The sequence below is a fragment of the Oryzias latipes genome, chromosome 5 (assembly GCF_053564925.1).
Source record: "Oryzias latipes strain Hd-rR chromosome 5, Olatipes_Hd-rR_3.1".
Lineage (NCBI taxonomy): Eukaryota > Metazoa > Chordata > Actinopteri > Beloniformes > Adrianichthyidae > Oryzias > Oryzias latipes.
Window position 1 is genome coordinate 30,829,911 of NC_136241.1, and position 14,821 is coordinate 30,844,731.

A 14,821-nucleotide genomic window follows, 5' to 3' on the forward strand; every position below is an offset into this window, starting at 1 on the left:
CAGCCATTTATCCAGGCTTATCGCTTTTCATTTTCCTCATGCTTTCCTTTTCCTCCTCCTCCTCCTCCTCCATGCTCTCCAAGCTGGCCACAAATTAATAGAGAGCACTCACTGCGCACACACTCAGTAACCACACTCAATCACCGGCTACAGAATCCCTCCTCCTTGGAGTGCTGTCCGCTGCAGTTATGGACCGACAACAGTGTACACAAACACCACATGCGCACACTTCTGACACGCACGGACGGCTGAATCAGTGCTGACAGCTGACAGATTCGTGTCCGCCAGTGCTGATCAGCTCACATGTCTTCACGTGATCGGACCCTTTGCCATTGTTGGTGCCGTGATCGCTCAGCTCTCCTACCTTTACAGCGCTGGGTTTGGAGGAGTCGGATGGTTTTGGTGTCCATCCGGGCCGCGGGGGCAGTTTGTGCTGCCTTCACTCTCACAGACTCTCGCCGGCAGCCAAACGAGCCAGCCGCCTGTCAGGCCCACACTGATGCCGCCTTTGTGTTTAACAGCTGAGAGTGCAGTTTCTTATTACCACAAAGAGAAGTTGAACATCTAAATGTGTCTGTCACCGCCATGCTCCTCCCACTTCTCTCTTGCCCTGTCATAGACCTAAACATTGTCTCACTCGCCGGAGGCTGCTCAGTCATTCCTCTGTTGATTTAAAGGCCGCAGTTTTGTGGCATCGTGTCACCGGCGCAAATAAAATGCGAGCTGCTTGTCGTCACGGCATGGCTTGAATGTTCTCTTTGCAGACTTGAGCTGTAGGCTGGGAGACCTGTTTATGTGGGCGCCTGTGTGCAGAGCGCTGTCAATGAAGGCAAGTGAGTCACAGACACGCCTCTTCATGCTGTGACACAAAACTCAGACATGGTCGCCCTGTAATTAGTCCACCCAAGACAACAGCACGCAGCACGCCAGTGCTAGAGAAAACAGGCTCCGCTTTGACTACAAAGTCTGCGAAAACTGACAGAACGATATGGAGGAGAACGAGGAGGGAACTCCAAGTCGTGGGCTTCATGTTCTTTCAGCTCATGTTCACTTTAAAAGTAGTTGAGGTCCAAACCAACGGGTGTAACCTTGAGAATGAGCATGAGCTGGTCCCACCCAAGTTCCAATCAAACATTCCTGATTTGGACACCAACCCTCAGTGTTGTAGTACCCCTAATGACCACTGGAGGGTGGTTTTAAATGGAAGAAATTCCCAGCACTCAGAGTGAACGTATGTGTGCTCTAGTTTCAAAAATCTCTCATGTTTGTTTCTTTATTCTATTTTCATTAGAACTGGGAGCAGAGGGTTAACCCTTTAGCTCCAGTGTTGACATTCTTTGGATTATTCTGTAGCTCCTCAACTGTTTGTGCAAATAAGACACTTTTAGCGGATTCAGAAGTGGAGAAAACCAGCTTTGAGCTAATATGGAACATTTTACAGTAGTGACTAGTTTACGCCATCAATCAGCTGATTCTGAGGCAGTGAACAGACGCTTTTCTCCATGTCAGAATCAGCTAATATACATTGATGGCTTAAGGTGTTAAGGGGAATGGATTACAAAGTAACAAATTACTGTAATTTAATTACTTTTGTCAGAAATGGAGGACCGTAATGAATTACAAGTCAAGTTTCTGTAATTAAATTAAAATTACTGGACTACAGTAACCCTTGTTACTTCATTATAATGTTTGGTAGGCTTTTTTTTCTTGATTTAAGGAAAAAAAATGGGAATTAATACATTTCTTTTTTTAAACGGAGTATCTGGCGCAGAGGTGGGGATCGGTCAAAGGACACACATGCCCTTATTGCTGCAGTCACATTTCTGTAATTCAAATTTCTTCAATTTATTTTTATATTTTATCTGGACTTAATTAATAATGGTTTTGGAGACTGAAAAAGTGTTCTAATGTGAGAGTATCAGAAGCTTTTTCATTTTTAGAGTAGTAGTTTCAGTCATTTGATTTATTAAAATAAATAAAAAATAAAGTATGGATCTTTTGGCCACTTTTGTTTCCTGGTTAGCTTTATAGAGCAGATTAAACAATAAATAAATGTAAAAAATAAGCTAATGAAACTGTTGTGACAAAACAAAACAAAACTGAATCATGGTTTTGAAAAGTTATGGAGATACAAGCTGGGCAGGATTCCTGGCCCTGATGATCCACTTCTGCTGGGATTCCTGAACCCGGCTGACTGGATCAAGGATCCACTTATATGTACAAGGCACTTAAAATTGAAAAGAGTCAAGTGCCTCAAAAAGCAAAGCAACTAACCGGACAACAAAGAGCTGAAAACCAGACACATTTGTTCAGGGCAAGTAACTCAAATGAAAACAGTTAAAACCTTGAACCCCGTGAGACTAAAAAACTCAAAACAGAACCTGAACTGAAGAAAGGAATCAAATAATAAAAGCAAAGTAAACTAAACAAAGTTTTTCGTCAAGATCGTCATTTGTTGCTGTCAAGTTTTTCAGCTTTTAACAGAACAAAGTCTAAATTTGTACATTTAAAAAACAAATCAAACTCCAAAATTCCTGTTGGTGGACAGTGTTTGGGGTGACAGATTTCAAAGTAATGAAATACTGTAATTTAGTAACTTTTGCCAGCAATGGAGGAATGTAACAATTTACTGTTAAAATTTCTGTAATCAAATTACAAGAATGGACTATAGAAGCCCTCAGTACTTGGTCACTCTGACATTTATTTTATAAGAAATTCATCTAAGACCACATCAGGCCTGAGATCTTCTCCAAAACAGGATTATTACCGACTGAGGCTAAAGGCTGAGACTCATAGTTTTTTTAAACCTTTACCATAATTAATTAAAATCTTTAAGTTTGTACATTTTAATTTCTATTTTGTGTAGTGGTTACAGCAGTGTTTTCTGTTGTTTCACATTATCTTTTTGTTTCAGATTTGTTAGATATGACGAACTTCAAAGGTTTGGGCGTGAAAGTTTTTTTTCTCCACACGTCACTTTGAGCAGCGCCATAGACAACATGTGTTGTAACTTAAGTTTGTGTCATTTTTCACATTGTTGTCTGAATTCTAATCAAACCAGGTTATGTCTTGAACCAGGTTCCTACTTTGCACAACGTCATTGCTTTCAAAATAAAGTTAAAAAAAAGACTGTACTGTTTTTCTCTTAAGAATTTGTAGATGAGTGGATAAAAAGTGAAGTAACAAGTAATAGATTACTTTTTCAAATAAGTAATAAGTAAAGTAATTTGATTGCCATATCCCCAGAAACTAAAGTAATCAATTACTTTTTAAAAGTAATTTATCCAACACTATCATTGGTGGGTTACAGTTGTTTTGTTAACCATTTATACCAAAACCTTTTTCTTTTTGTGGCACTTTTAAAAAGAAAATAAACTCTTCCTGCCTCTTTCTTTAATTTTTTCTCCAGATATTGCTCTTTTTTTTTTTTTTTTTTGTATCCTGCACCCTGTCAGAGGCATGCAGTTCTCTGCTGGGGGGGGCAAACCTACATTAGTGGCTTTTCACAGACTGCAGGCAAACTAAAAGTGATTCATAGATCCACTACATGAAACCCAAGGCTTACTCTACGCCAACAGTCCCGCCCACATTTCAGAGGTGAATTTCTAATGAACTCCTGCTGCTCTGCAGAAACTATGTCCTAGAAAATGACACAGGTTTTTAGATTTATTCATAATCATAATTAAAAGACCATTGGGAAAAATAGATGATTTGAGTGGGACTTTAACTCTTCTGACTTTTATTTGTGCTTCAACTGCATTACTAGAAGTATGTTCTGTTAATTGGCAGGTGGGTGGATCCATGGGTGGACTCAACAAAACTAACTGGCTGCTCCCCGTCAGGCTTAATTTTCTCCTTTCAGACTCATGTAGGTGACACCAGAAATTATTGGTTCGGTGTGTTTATGTCTCCGGCCACATCATGTCTGTGCTTTTATACAACAGTTTTCCACTTTATACATCAATCCAATGGCAAAAGAGGCTTTCTTCTTCAGCTTTTTTCCTCTTTGATGATAATGAATAAAGCGTATCTTTGGATGACTGGAAGACTGTATTGGGACGCCTTCACGCCCAACAGGCGGTCCAGTCACAATCTCCAGGGCAGATGACATCAGGTCCTACTATCACCTTTACTGAATTCACCTTTATCACACCCTCCAACGTCCCACATTTCCTCACCTCTTCTGTTTTTATTCTTTATGCAGTTTGGGGAATTTGTTTGGAGCTTTATCCATAGATTGCTCACTATGCTCACCTATGGTGCCACCATGAGGACACGATCAAACCTTTTCCACTACAAAATAAAGGGCAATGGATGCTTATAAGGGAAAAGAAAACCAAAAACATAACTGAAGAATGCAACACAACCAGTCACATGACAGTCATCTCTGTTTGGCAAGCTTTAGAGAAGTTTAAAAATAGTCTTACTGCAGTTTTACCTTTTGCAGCTCAATTTAGTTCTGCAGCAAACAACCAATAGCTTAAGGGCCAACGGTTGCCATGGATGCTGCTCCAGTCAGTCTGGCCTACATACTGAACGAAGCGGTGAACGTTGCTGCTAAAATGAATCATCACACCTGACCGTCGCACACACTTCCGTGTGACACAATGCCCCCCACCTTTGACAGCAGCTTACCAAAACGCCCCAATGCAATTGTGTCCCTTTTATGGCTCTATTACCACAGAGACATGCAAACACACCAAAAGGAAAACAAGACCACAAGAGGTCTGCGATGTTCGAGACTAGACGTTAAGAGCCTGCTAAGGCAGTGTGAAGGAAAACCAGCATTCTGTCTCAACACAACAGGGCTTAGACACATCTGGATTCATCCCCTTCCTAATAATATGATATACCAATGCTAAAGAAGCTGCCAATTTCAATGTGGATTATAGCACAGATTTAGTTGGAATTACTTCAACTTTAGTTGAATGATTATGCTGCTTTTAAGCAAAATCCAAAACCCGTGTCATTTTCTAGGACATAGTTTCTGCCAAGCGGCAGGAGTTCGTCAGAAATCTGCCTCCGAGTTGTGGGCAGGACCATTGGTGCAGAGTAAGCCTGCTCTTATTATTTCCCATCACCCATCTTTTTATACGCTCTCCTCCTAGTTCACAGCCCCTCACAACAACCCCAACCTAACATTACTACTGCAACAAAACAGTGAGCAAAACGATCACAAACTATCCAGCCGTACAGTTTTGAGCCAAATGCCAGCTTAGACTAGGAAAGACTATCATGGGTCTATTTCTCAGAATGCATCCACTTCAGAACTCAAAAATCTTAATTTCATTAATACATGTCCTCCATCATTAGAAAAAAAGGCTACAAGAACATGTTAAAAACACGAAAAAACACTATTTCCATTGGTGTGGGTCTTTTAACAAAACGTTTGCAGCGAAAGGAAAGTGATTTATCCGTTGTTTTCTGCTTTGCTCTTTGTAGAGGTATCGGAAGTCATATCGTCATCACAATAGCGATCACTAATGTTGCACACGGCGAGTTTTCCCCAAATCCTGCAGCCCTAACTGTTGCACAGATGTCCACACATGCTACCCAATGATTAGACAACGCGCTGCAGCACAAACACAAAAACCGAGCCACAAGCAGGGCACAGTATTATCCTTTCTTCTTACTTGGTTTCGTGGTTTGCTGTGTGAGCACGCGTACACGCCGTGTTTATGCAGTAAGGCCTGGTCTTTGTTGCTGTAGGGGCTGATACTGCAGTACATACTACGGCGTGGTGGAGCGGAGGAGGAGGAGGAGGAGGAGGGAGCAGAAGGGGCTGGGAATGGTTTAGAGTTGTACCACTATGAGCTCATACTATTGTCCTCAGCAGAATGAAAGAAGCAGAAATAAAGGGGAGAAAGGAACACAAAGTAGTGTAAAGGGTGAGTAAGAGGGCAGCACTGCGTCAGCGGGAATAATATGTCCATTCATCCCTGCACACACAGGACAAGGGGACAGAGAGACAGGAAGTCAGTCGGACCGCTTCGTTGCCAGCAGGGAGCACATGGGAGAAGAAAGGAGAGGGGGGGTCTCATACTAAAACAACTACAGGAAGCTTGTGTGTGCACAGGATAGAGGGGGAGGGGGGTGGACTGAGGTGTGTGTGTGTTTCATCAAATGAAAAGTCCAAGAGGAAAAGAGTTTAACTCCCTGAAACTAAAACCACGCAGGAGAAGCGGGAAAGCACTGACGGAGGGAAAGCGGCCCAGAGTTCTGCAGGTTGAAACGTTGTTGTTTTTTTTAGACCACTGAGGGTTAGGTTCTGACGCCGCAGGTTGTGCTTTTTTTCAAGAAGATTCTTCAGCTGGGTGGAATCTATTCGTTCCAGACGTCTCTGTTTCACACAGAAACACGAGCGTTAATGTTGAGGAGCAGAGGAGGAAAAGATAGAATTACAGTACAGTAAGAAGTGAGGGCAGAACTATTGCAGGAATGGAAAGACTGCTTCCACAGTCCTTTTCCTTGGGTCTGGATGTTTCCTCTAAAAACAAACACGGACTTCAAATCCGTTGCTGGCATTTCCTTTCTCACCCGGAGCTGAAGGAAAAGTAGTGTCATCTTATGGATGCAAGTTAACAAGCTCAGTGACTTGCAGACATGGAAAACCCTGCTGAGGCCAACCCACCGCAAAATGTGCAACCATGAAGGGGGTGGGGACGGCACAGCAAGGGCTTCTTTAGTAGAAACTTTACTTTAGAAAACTTTTAAAACTAAGCAGTAAAAATAAAAAATATCATTGACAAAAAACACTATGTATACGGTATGTTCACACCGGGCTTGGAAACGCACAATTAAGCGACCACTGTCAACAAATAGTCTATGTAAATGCATGTATAAGGGCATTTCGAGCTTACGCGTTCAAAACTCTCACGCTCACAAATCGCTACGCGTGTTTTTAAGTCAGTTTTCGGACCCGTAGATACAAAACACGCAGTGTTTGAGAGCAGGTCAAAAGGTAAACCAGTTGAACTTTAACCAATCAGCCTCGGGTTTTGTAGTGACGTTTGCGTAGCGTCATTTTCAAATGCCAACTGTTTGAAAGGTGATCAAGAAGGAGAAATTAATACTTGCGGTTTGTGTTGTTACTAGTGCCAGAATGATCTAACACCAAATCGGAATAGAGCTGAGAAAGAAGAAGCCTGGAGCAAGATTCGTAAGATTCACACTGCTTTGACATTTCGCACCAAACCTCTTCCGACTGTTAGTACATGCGCTAGTATTACCTGGTAGTGACAGACCAGACATAATGATTTATCTGTCGATGCATAAACATTATGAAAAGCATTTATTTTGGTTTACACCATCATTTGCGACTTGCGTACTGCACAATGTCCATACATTTTTAATTGATTGTGCAGAACTATTTAAAAATCTTTAAAAAATACAATATGAATTCACGCATTTTGGAAACATTTTTAAATTTTGATTTTAATAAAACATAGTTTTATTGATTCAGTTTGAAATCTTTCAAATCTCTATTTGTGTAAAAATACCTTTAAAAAAAACCCCTCATTATTTCAGCTGTGGAATCCAGCACTGTTTGTAAGATTTTCATTTCCAGATGTTTCACAAATTGTTTACCCAGAGAAAGTCAATATGGGAGCGGTCCGAAAATGAAAACTGAAAAAGCCGAGTTGCTTTAATGACATTTCTAAATTCTTAAAGGACATTTTTCCACAGATAAGATCAGTATATTGTAAGCATGGCAACCATCCCAGCGTGAGGAGGAGGCCGGGAGAGCAGGAAGTTAAAAAAAAAGGTGACAAGGCACAAGATGGGGACTTTTCATGGGGTTTGTCCACAGCAGGGGTAAATTCCTCACAAGAACTTTCCAGCTCTCTGGTCACTTCAGAAATTCATTCATCTTTAGCTAAATGAAATAATGTCAAATTTGTAGCAGAAAAGTGACATAGTTAGGGTATTATAAAGCGAGTTTTGTCTGAAGAAATCTGTGATTTCTGACATCCATGTGGATGTCAGGGCTCCCTTTACCGTTTAAGTGTGGCAAAGGTCAAGGGTCATGGGGTCACTAAAGTACCATGGCGGGGGTGTCAGTCTCCCACATCAACCAACGGACAAACAATGCAGCTATCAGTTTCAGCTCAGGAAAGAGACCAACTCGTTTTAAGCTCTCCTCCAGGAGGCCACAAACAACGACAATGATCTTTAAAAAGCCCAGTAACCTTTGTGGTTATATAGGGGCTGAATTAAAACAAAAGAATAATATATATCCATGGGTGGAAGCATGGATGGATGGATAGACGGATGGAAGGATGGATATTATGTCATTTTTGAAGGGTGGCTATAAAATGTTCAAAGAGGTTTTACCTTCAGAAAACTATTGACAAAGCAGGAAAGGTTTCAGAGAAGTGGGATGACTGTTATCTAGTAAATGTTTAGTACACTCGCTGAGGCGACATGTAACAGACTTTTACAAACCTCTCTGAACACCAGCAGCCTCTTCCTTTATCGAGAGCTCTGTCTGGTGGCAGTGTGGGGGGGTCAGGTTCTAACACAGTGGGCGGGGGGAGGGGGGGGCTTCTATGCATAATGAACGACACTGTTTATCAAAAGTTAACAAGCCCCTCGCCCGTTTCACAGCCATGCCTGCTCTACTAACCCAGTCTAGAAAAGACACCATGGGAGGAGGGATGACAATCCAATAAGACTACAGCTGAGAGAACCAGTAATTATTAATGCCAGCATTACTTTTTTATGTCTTTTTTCGCTTAATTCGAGAGTTTGAGAGAGCGACAAGAACAAAATCCAGTCTACACTTGAGGGGCACCTAAATAATACTATTATAGTATATGTGCTTTTCTGAAAGATGAGATTTTTAAGTTACATCGATGCCAAATTTGGTGCTTGTACCACAAAACGCATGATTATTTTAATAACCGGCTCCACTGCTGCACAAGATAAGATCACACACTCAAGAGCCATCCTCTTGCACAGGGTGGGTTTGTGGCCTTCAGGCTAGCATCTGTGGGCTTGTGTATGTGGTTCATTCTCGGGGCCACCATCCACCTGGTGTCACCTCCATTTCCTGTCTCTGCTGGACGCAGCCATCTGGGCTTCGGTCTGTTCCAACAGGCTGCTCCTTCATGGTCTCATTTGCTCTCTGGCTGCTGGTGCACAGACGTGCGCACACATACACGCACAGGTTGGGTTGAAGGACGCAAAACTCTACAGTGATCCTTCCTGCCATCTGTCTGAGCAGCTACTGTAAGACTTCAGACAAACCCCCCCACATTACATTGTTCTGGCCCATTATTAAGCTGGGCTGCCCCGCTCCAGTGTACGTCTGCACCCCTTTCTAGTATTTTAGAATGGCCAGTGCATAACAGCCACCTTAATCAGCTTAACAGTCAGTCGGGGGATTTGACTAATCCCTAACAGAACCATGCGGGAAAGCCCACTGGTGTCTGTCTGCAGGGGAGCTCTGTCTGACAGCGTGTGCAGCTCGGTTCCATCAGCCCCGTCTCTCCCGGACATGCCTCATTCTCCGCACTGAGCTTTGCTAAAACAAATGGCAGCATCACATGCAGATTAATCACTGGGTGGTTGAAGGTTAACTCTTGCCATTAAAAGCAGGTTAGCGTCTGTCATAATTCCCCAGGATTGGTGACAGTGTGAAATTGGGTTGTCACAGAGGAAATTTAAGCTTACTGTTTAATAATTACAAAATAAGCTATGCTGGGTTTCCTGTTTTGTAAATTTAGAAGAAAAGAGTAAAATTAAAAAAAATTATTCACATAAACATTGTGAAAAACATATTTTTGAGCCATTTATTGCTGGTGACTTTAGATTTCATGTGTTCAGCGCTACAGAGAAGAGAAGAAGGGTGTGCACCTGTCTGCAGAAAATTCGTGTGAAGCTGTGTGACAAAGTCAGGACAAGTTTCAATGGACATCCCATTTTTTATAATAAATGAGAAGATTGGGCCTTTTCTAGGTCTAAATTTGGTAATTTTTGGTTCTTGGATTGCTTTGCTTAGCATTTCCTCCTGTGCCATGAGCACAGCATGTTTATATTTTCAATTACCAAAGCTGCTTTTGCTCAATAATAAACCCTCAGTATTGAAGTCAATGGTGTTCAGTCAGACAGTGTCCAGTTTTCTGTTTGGCCAAACTTGAGTTTTTGTCATTTTCATCTTCATTTTACCATGTTAAAGCTTATAATTTGAATTATGTTACTATCACAGACATATAAAATCTCTAATGTCACCCTTTGGATTCTGCATGACGCAAATGAGTCCCAAAGTGGGAAAGGTATCAGAGTTTACTTCGCCCAACACAACAATGTGGGTTTACCCAACCAGCCAATAAAAGAAAGTATGAAAAAAGAAGCCTCTAGAAATGTTGAAATTTGAACACTAATAAAACCAAAATTTCCACTTTCCATCATTCATCATTCATGCATTGTTTAGACCTGGGTTTAAAGGATGCGTGTGGTTTGCTTGAGTCTATACCATATACTGTCGGGTTAAAGGCATACACTCTGGACAGGTCAGCAGTGTGCCGCAGGGAAAAATGGCCAATTAGTTATTTTTTACATAATAAAGCTTCAGTGAAGGTTTGTGAGTTTATTTTGGTGTGAAATCAGATTTTTTTAAATGACTATTAAGTTTCTTTTTTTTTTTTTTTTACTTTTTTTTAAAATACAATTTTGTTTGTTTTACAAGAACAGCGTTAGGTATGAGTGTATAGGCATCACTGTGAGGAGTGTATCAAGAACTTGAGGGCAAAAACAACATGCTGCAGCCTCATCATCTGACGGGGGTTTATTTCAGCAAAGTACACACAAAAAAAAAAACCCCAGAGGGGATGAAATATATGCGACAGATTCAAACAAAGCAAACTCTTATCGTAACTTTCTAAGAGCACTGATGGCTGTAAATGGCTGTGGGGCCGTGATAAAGGCTGAACCTAAATAGAGACCAGAGGGTATACAGCAACATATAAGTCAAAGAGGGTATCTGATGATGCTTGCTGATGCTTATCTGAGAGCTATAGTGGAGAGCAGCAAGGCTGGCACAGCGGAGCGAAGGGGATATGCTCCGTCCAACAGAAGCTCAGACCCACAACAGCAGTCGATACCTTCAGATACAATCAGCACATCCTATTTAAGGTCACGTCATTGCCGTCCTCGTCCCAGAAACAGGGAAGAGCGGGAGCTCAAGAGTGCGACAGTCCACAGAATAGGCAGCTGATATGTTTAAAGACACAAAGTGTGTACCGGTAGCTGCATGCTCCTCTGATACCGTGTGCTTTATCTAGTGACTAATACCAGCGTCTCAAGAAGAATAAAGAAAATAAACGAATTCAAAACTATTTTTCTTCTGAAATCACCAGAGAAATAAAGTAAAAATAAACAACAACTTTAAATTAAATGATTTTAAGTTGCAGAAATATCCAAAACAAGTAAAACAACAAATCTTCTCGTTGCCATAAAGTTACGAGAATGAAACCTGAACTGATCAACACAAGGACGCACGAGGACTCACAGAAAAACACTGTTAATGAGTCAAAAAAATGCCTCTGAAACAACATAGCACGAGCTCGGAAAGTTGTACAGAGAACAATCCTCCAAAACTTTTAAATTAATAGCATTTGTGTCTACAATGTCACCCAGAGCAACACGTGTATCATTTCAACAGTGAAGCACGGGGGTGGAGGAGAGATAATGAGGGCTATAGAAAATGCCTACTATCCTATCATCTGCAGAAAACATATAAAAACATTGTAAACTAATAAAAAAGAGATTTTAGGACAGCTTTAAATGGGCTATTATCAAATGAATAAAAAAAAAGTTTGATTGTCCTTTTTTTTTTGGTGTTTTTGATTTTGCAGTTATAAAACCTTTTTTTTTACATTTATATCCTCAATTCTGCCATAATAACACCACCCTACTGCCCTTCATTTCATGCCATGTGACAGGACCGGGCTAAGGTGCTAGGACAGGAGGCATCATCAAATGACAGCCGACTCCTTTAGTTTGAACGAAAGCAACCATCTATAGTCATGTTTGACACACAGACACATTTATTTTCATGATAAATTGGTGTACGGACAGTTTTTTTGTTTTTTTTAATGAGGAACATTGGAAACATCATTTCTTTTCATTCCAACAAAAACAATAAAATGACAAAGAAAAACGTGGTTTTCTGCATATTGTTAGACAAACTTCAACAAGATCGAGATCATCTAATAAAACAATATATTATATTTTTGGTTTGTGACAAAGACGTTGCTTCATCAATCGATGGGTCAATCACTTAAACCAAAAAAACTAACAATAGTTTAATTATTTGATTATCTTGTTCCTGGTTAATGATCAACCACCCAAAAAGGCTCACAGCATGAGAGGATTATTTAATGCACTCGTTCTGCCGGTTGTGGATTATTTTGTGCAGAGACAGGTTGGAGACCTGTTCAGGGAGAGCCCCGCCTCTCTGCAGGTGAAAGTTGGGACACGCACCAGGATAACAGAAGATGGATGAATGTTTTCAAATTGATGCCTGCAGCTCTGCTCTCCGTCACAGTGACCAACAACACAGAAATAAAAGCTGCAAAATTTAAGACATCTATAAAACTTAGAGAGAGACAAATATCAATAGCCAAGACATTCACTTTGCAGTCAGTTTTTTTTTCTACAATGTGTTAGAAAATGAACATACCTGCTTTCCAGAAGGATTTAATGAGGAGGACAATAGAAGTCAGGACTTTTAAGTTTATTGCATTTTAGTTTAAAATAATATCATGTCAATTTTTAAACAATTTCGATGCAGAAAAAAAAACTACATTGCCCAAATAAAGAAGAAAAAAACTATTCCACAAGTTTATAACAGAACATCGTGGCATCAGGCAATAAATCCTGGTTCATTTCCAGCAGATGAAAAAAAAACAAAAAACATTTATGACATGGCAGCTTTGAGTTTCCTAATCTCATCACCCATTCAAATGTCCATTTTGTATTGACAGTTAATTTCAAACTCACAAAACTTTCTCTTTTTAGGAATATTAAAGGCTTATAATAGGAGATACAGAACATGCAAAATTCAGTACAATTCTAAACTAGGGCAATTAGATTGCATGAAATGGTTCTCTACAAGGAAGTAGAAAACACTTTGAGCATCGTCAATAACATTTTGGTCACTAGATCAACAATAACGTGTAGTGTTACAAAGAGACAACAACACAATTACTCAAAACTGGATTTCCTAAGGATGTTCAATGAGGCTTACCCATGATGCCTCAGCTGGATGCTTGACGCTAAGTTTAGAACCAAAGCTTCTTCGCAGTAATATAAATTGCAGTATACAAAAAAGAAACCCTCAAGGGCAGAAAGTGGACGATCATGCAGTCAGCAGAATAAAACCAGGCACCTTTCACACATCTTTTAAGCCTTAAAATTACAACAACAAAGTCAAACAGAAAGACTTTTTTTATTTTTGTAAAAGTGTTCAAATCTGAGCAACAGCTGTCTAATTTAAATTGCTCTCACAATTGTTTTGGTTTGGATTACATTTCCTGTAGTGGATACTGTTTGAGTTCCCTAAAAAATGACAGTTGCTCCTCGTGTGGCTTAATGTCACTTCTGCCCACTTCCACGTCACATGTCGACCTTGAGCAAACATTTACACAACAGTACAAACTTGAGTAACTTATACTAGAAACCAATTGTGACCTCTCTGAAGCTGAAATACAGCAGAAGGATCTGCAGCAAACTAAAAAAAAAGCCTTCACCTGAAATCAGACTGAAGCTGCCCAGATAAATAAAGAACATTTTCTGCCGCTCAAACTACACAAACTCATCTTTTTGTGCAGTTTTTTCTGTCCAACACACGCCTTCCTGCGCATAAAGTGTGACATATTGCTCACATGATTGTTGGTGTTGCTCAAATGTCACCATGTCACAGGTCATAACAGGTACCTTTGCAGTCTAATGACCACCAAAACCAGCTGAGGACAGAGCAGCAACTCATCTTTATGTTCCCTGTGGGTGACATATTTATGTCTGAAGAAAGTTAATAGGTTTTACCAAAACGTGTCGTTCTGATACTTTAAGGGTCGTCGAGATGTAAAATAATTAGATCTGAATTTGCCAACAGGGATAGTATCTTCTCACATCCGGCTCCAGCACCCAGAGGCTCCACCTCACATGTGGTGCTGCTGGTTGTTTCAGCTGATCTTATTTGCTTAAGACGAAGCACTAGTTCAGAAAAACCTGTGAAAAAAAACAAAGAATCCAACTTGATTTCTAAACAGTTTTTAAGTGGTTCCCATTCAAATCACTGCTATTAAAACCAGGAGCACAAAACTGTTTAAAGTGTATGTTCAATGAAACATAAGAATTGATTTCAAAGATACAGGAAGTTAAAATCTAAAATATAAGATAAATTCCGGAAAAATAGAAGTACAGATTTTTGCTGAATATGACTGTAGTACTGATGCTTATTGTCATAGTGGCTGTGTAGCCATCTACTTATCAGCAATAATGCATTCAATGTCTATTACATTTCTGGACTGGTCAAGTCTTTTTCTCTTTCTGACTTTTGATCTGTGTCCGATTTCCCTCACCTCACCCTAACCCCTAAAAGGCAATGGTATACTTCAGGTCTATCCATTGTCAAGGATTTTAATGTTCCAGACTGATAAAAAAAAAAAAAAAAAGTTTATTTTTGTGTTTTAAACGTATTGTTGTGCCATTTTTCTGACAAAGGAGGACATGTTTAGAGAAAATTAAGCTCAAAATTACATTTTGAAAAAAACAGGCTGTTTGAAAAAGAGCTCATTTGTCCCATTTTTGTTGC

General features: G+C 40.2%; 1 protein-coding gene across 6 annotated transcripts in view; it reads right to left on the bottom strand.

The window, feature by feature from the left end:
- srgap2 (SLIT-ROBO Rho GTPase activating protein 2) overlaps positions 1-14,821 on the bottom strand; it is a 65,656-nt gene that overhangs the window by 28,721 nt on the left and 22,114 nt on the right. The window contains exon 1 of one of the 6 annotated variants that reach the window (XM_078947709.1): positions 5,634-5,697. The exons of 4 other annotated variants lie outside the window; for them this stretch is intronic. Coding sequence is in view for 1 of the 2 variants with exons in the window: in XM_023955233.2 (XP_023811001.1) it covers positions 365-410 (46 nt within the window). In the remaining variant the exon portion in view is untranslated. Of the gene's footprint in view, positions 1-364; positions 767-5,633; positions 5,698-14,821 lie in introns of those variants that run through there. One more of the 6 variants, XM_023955233.2, reaches the window with a different exon arrangement.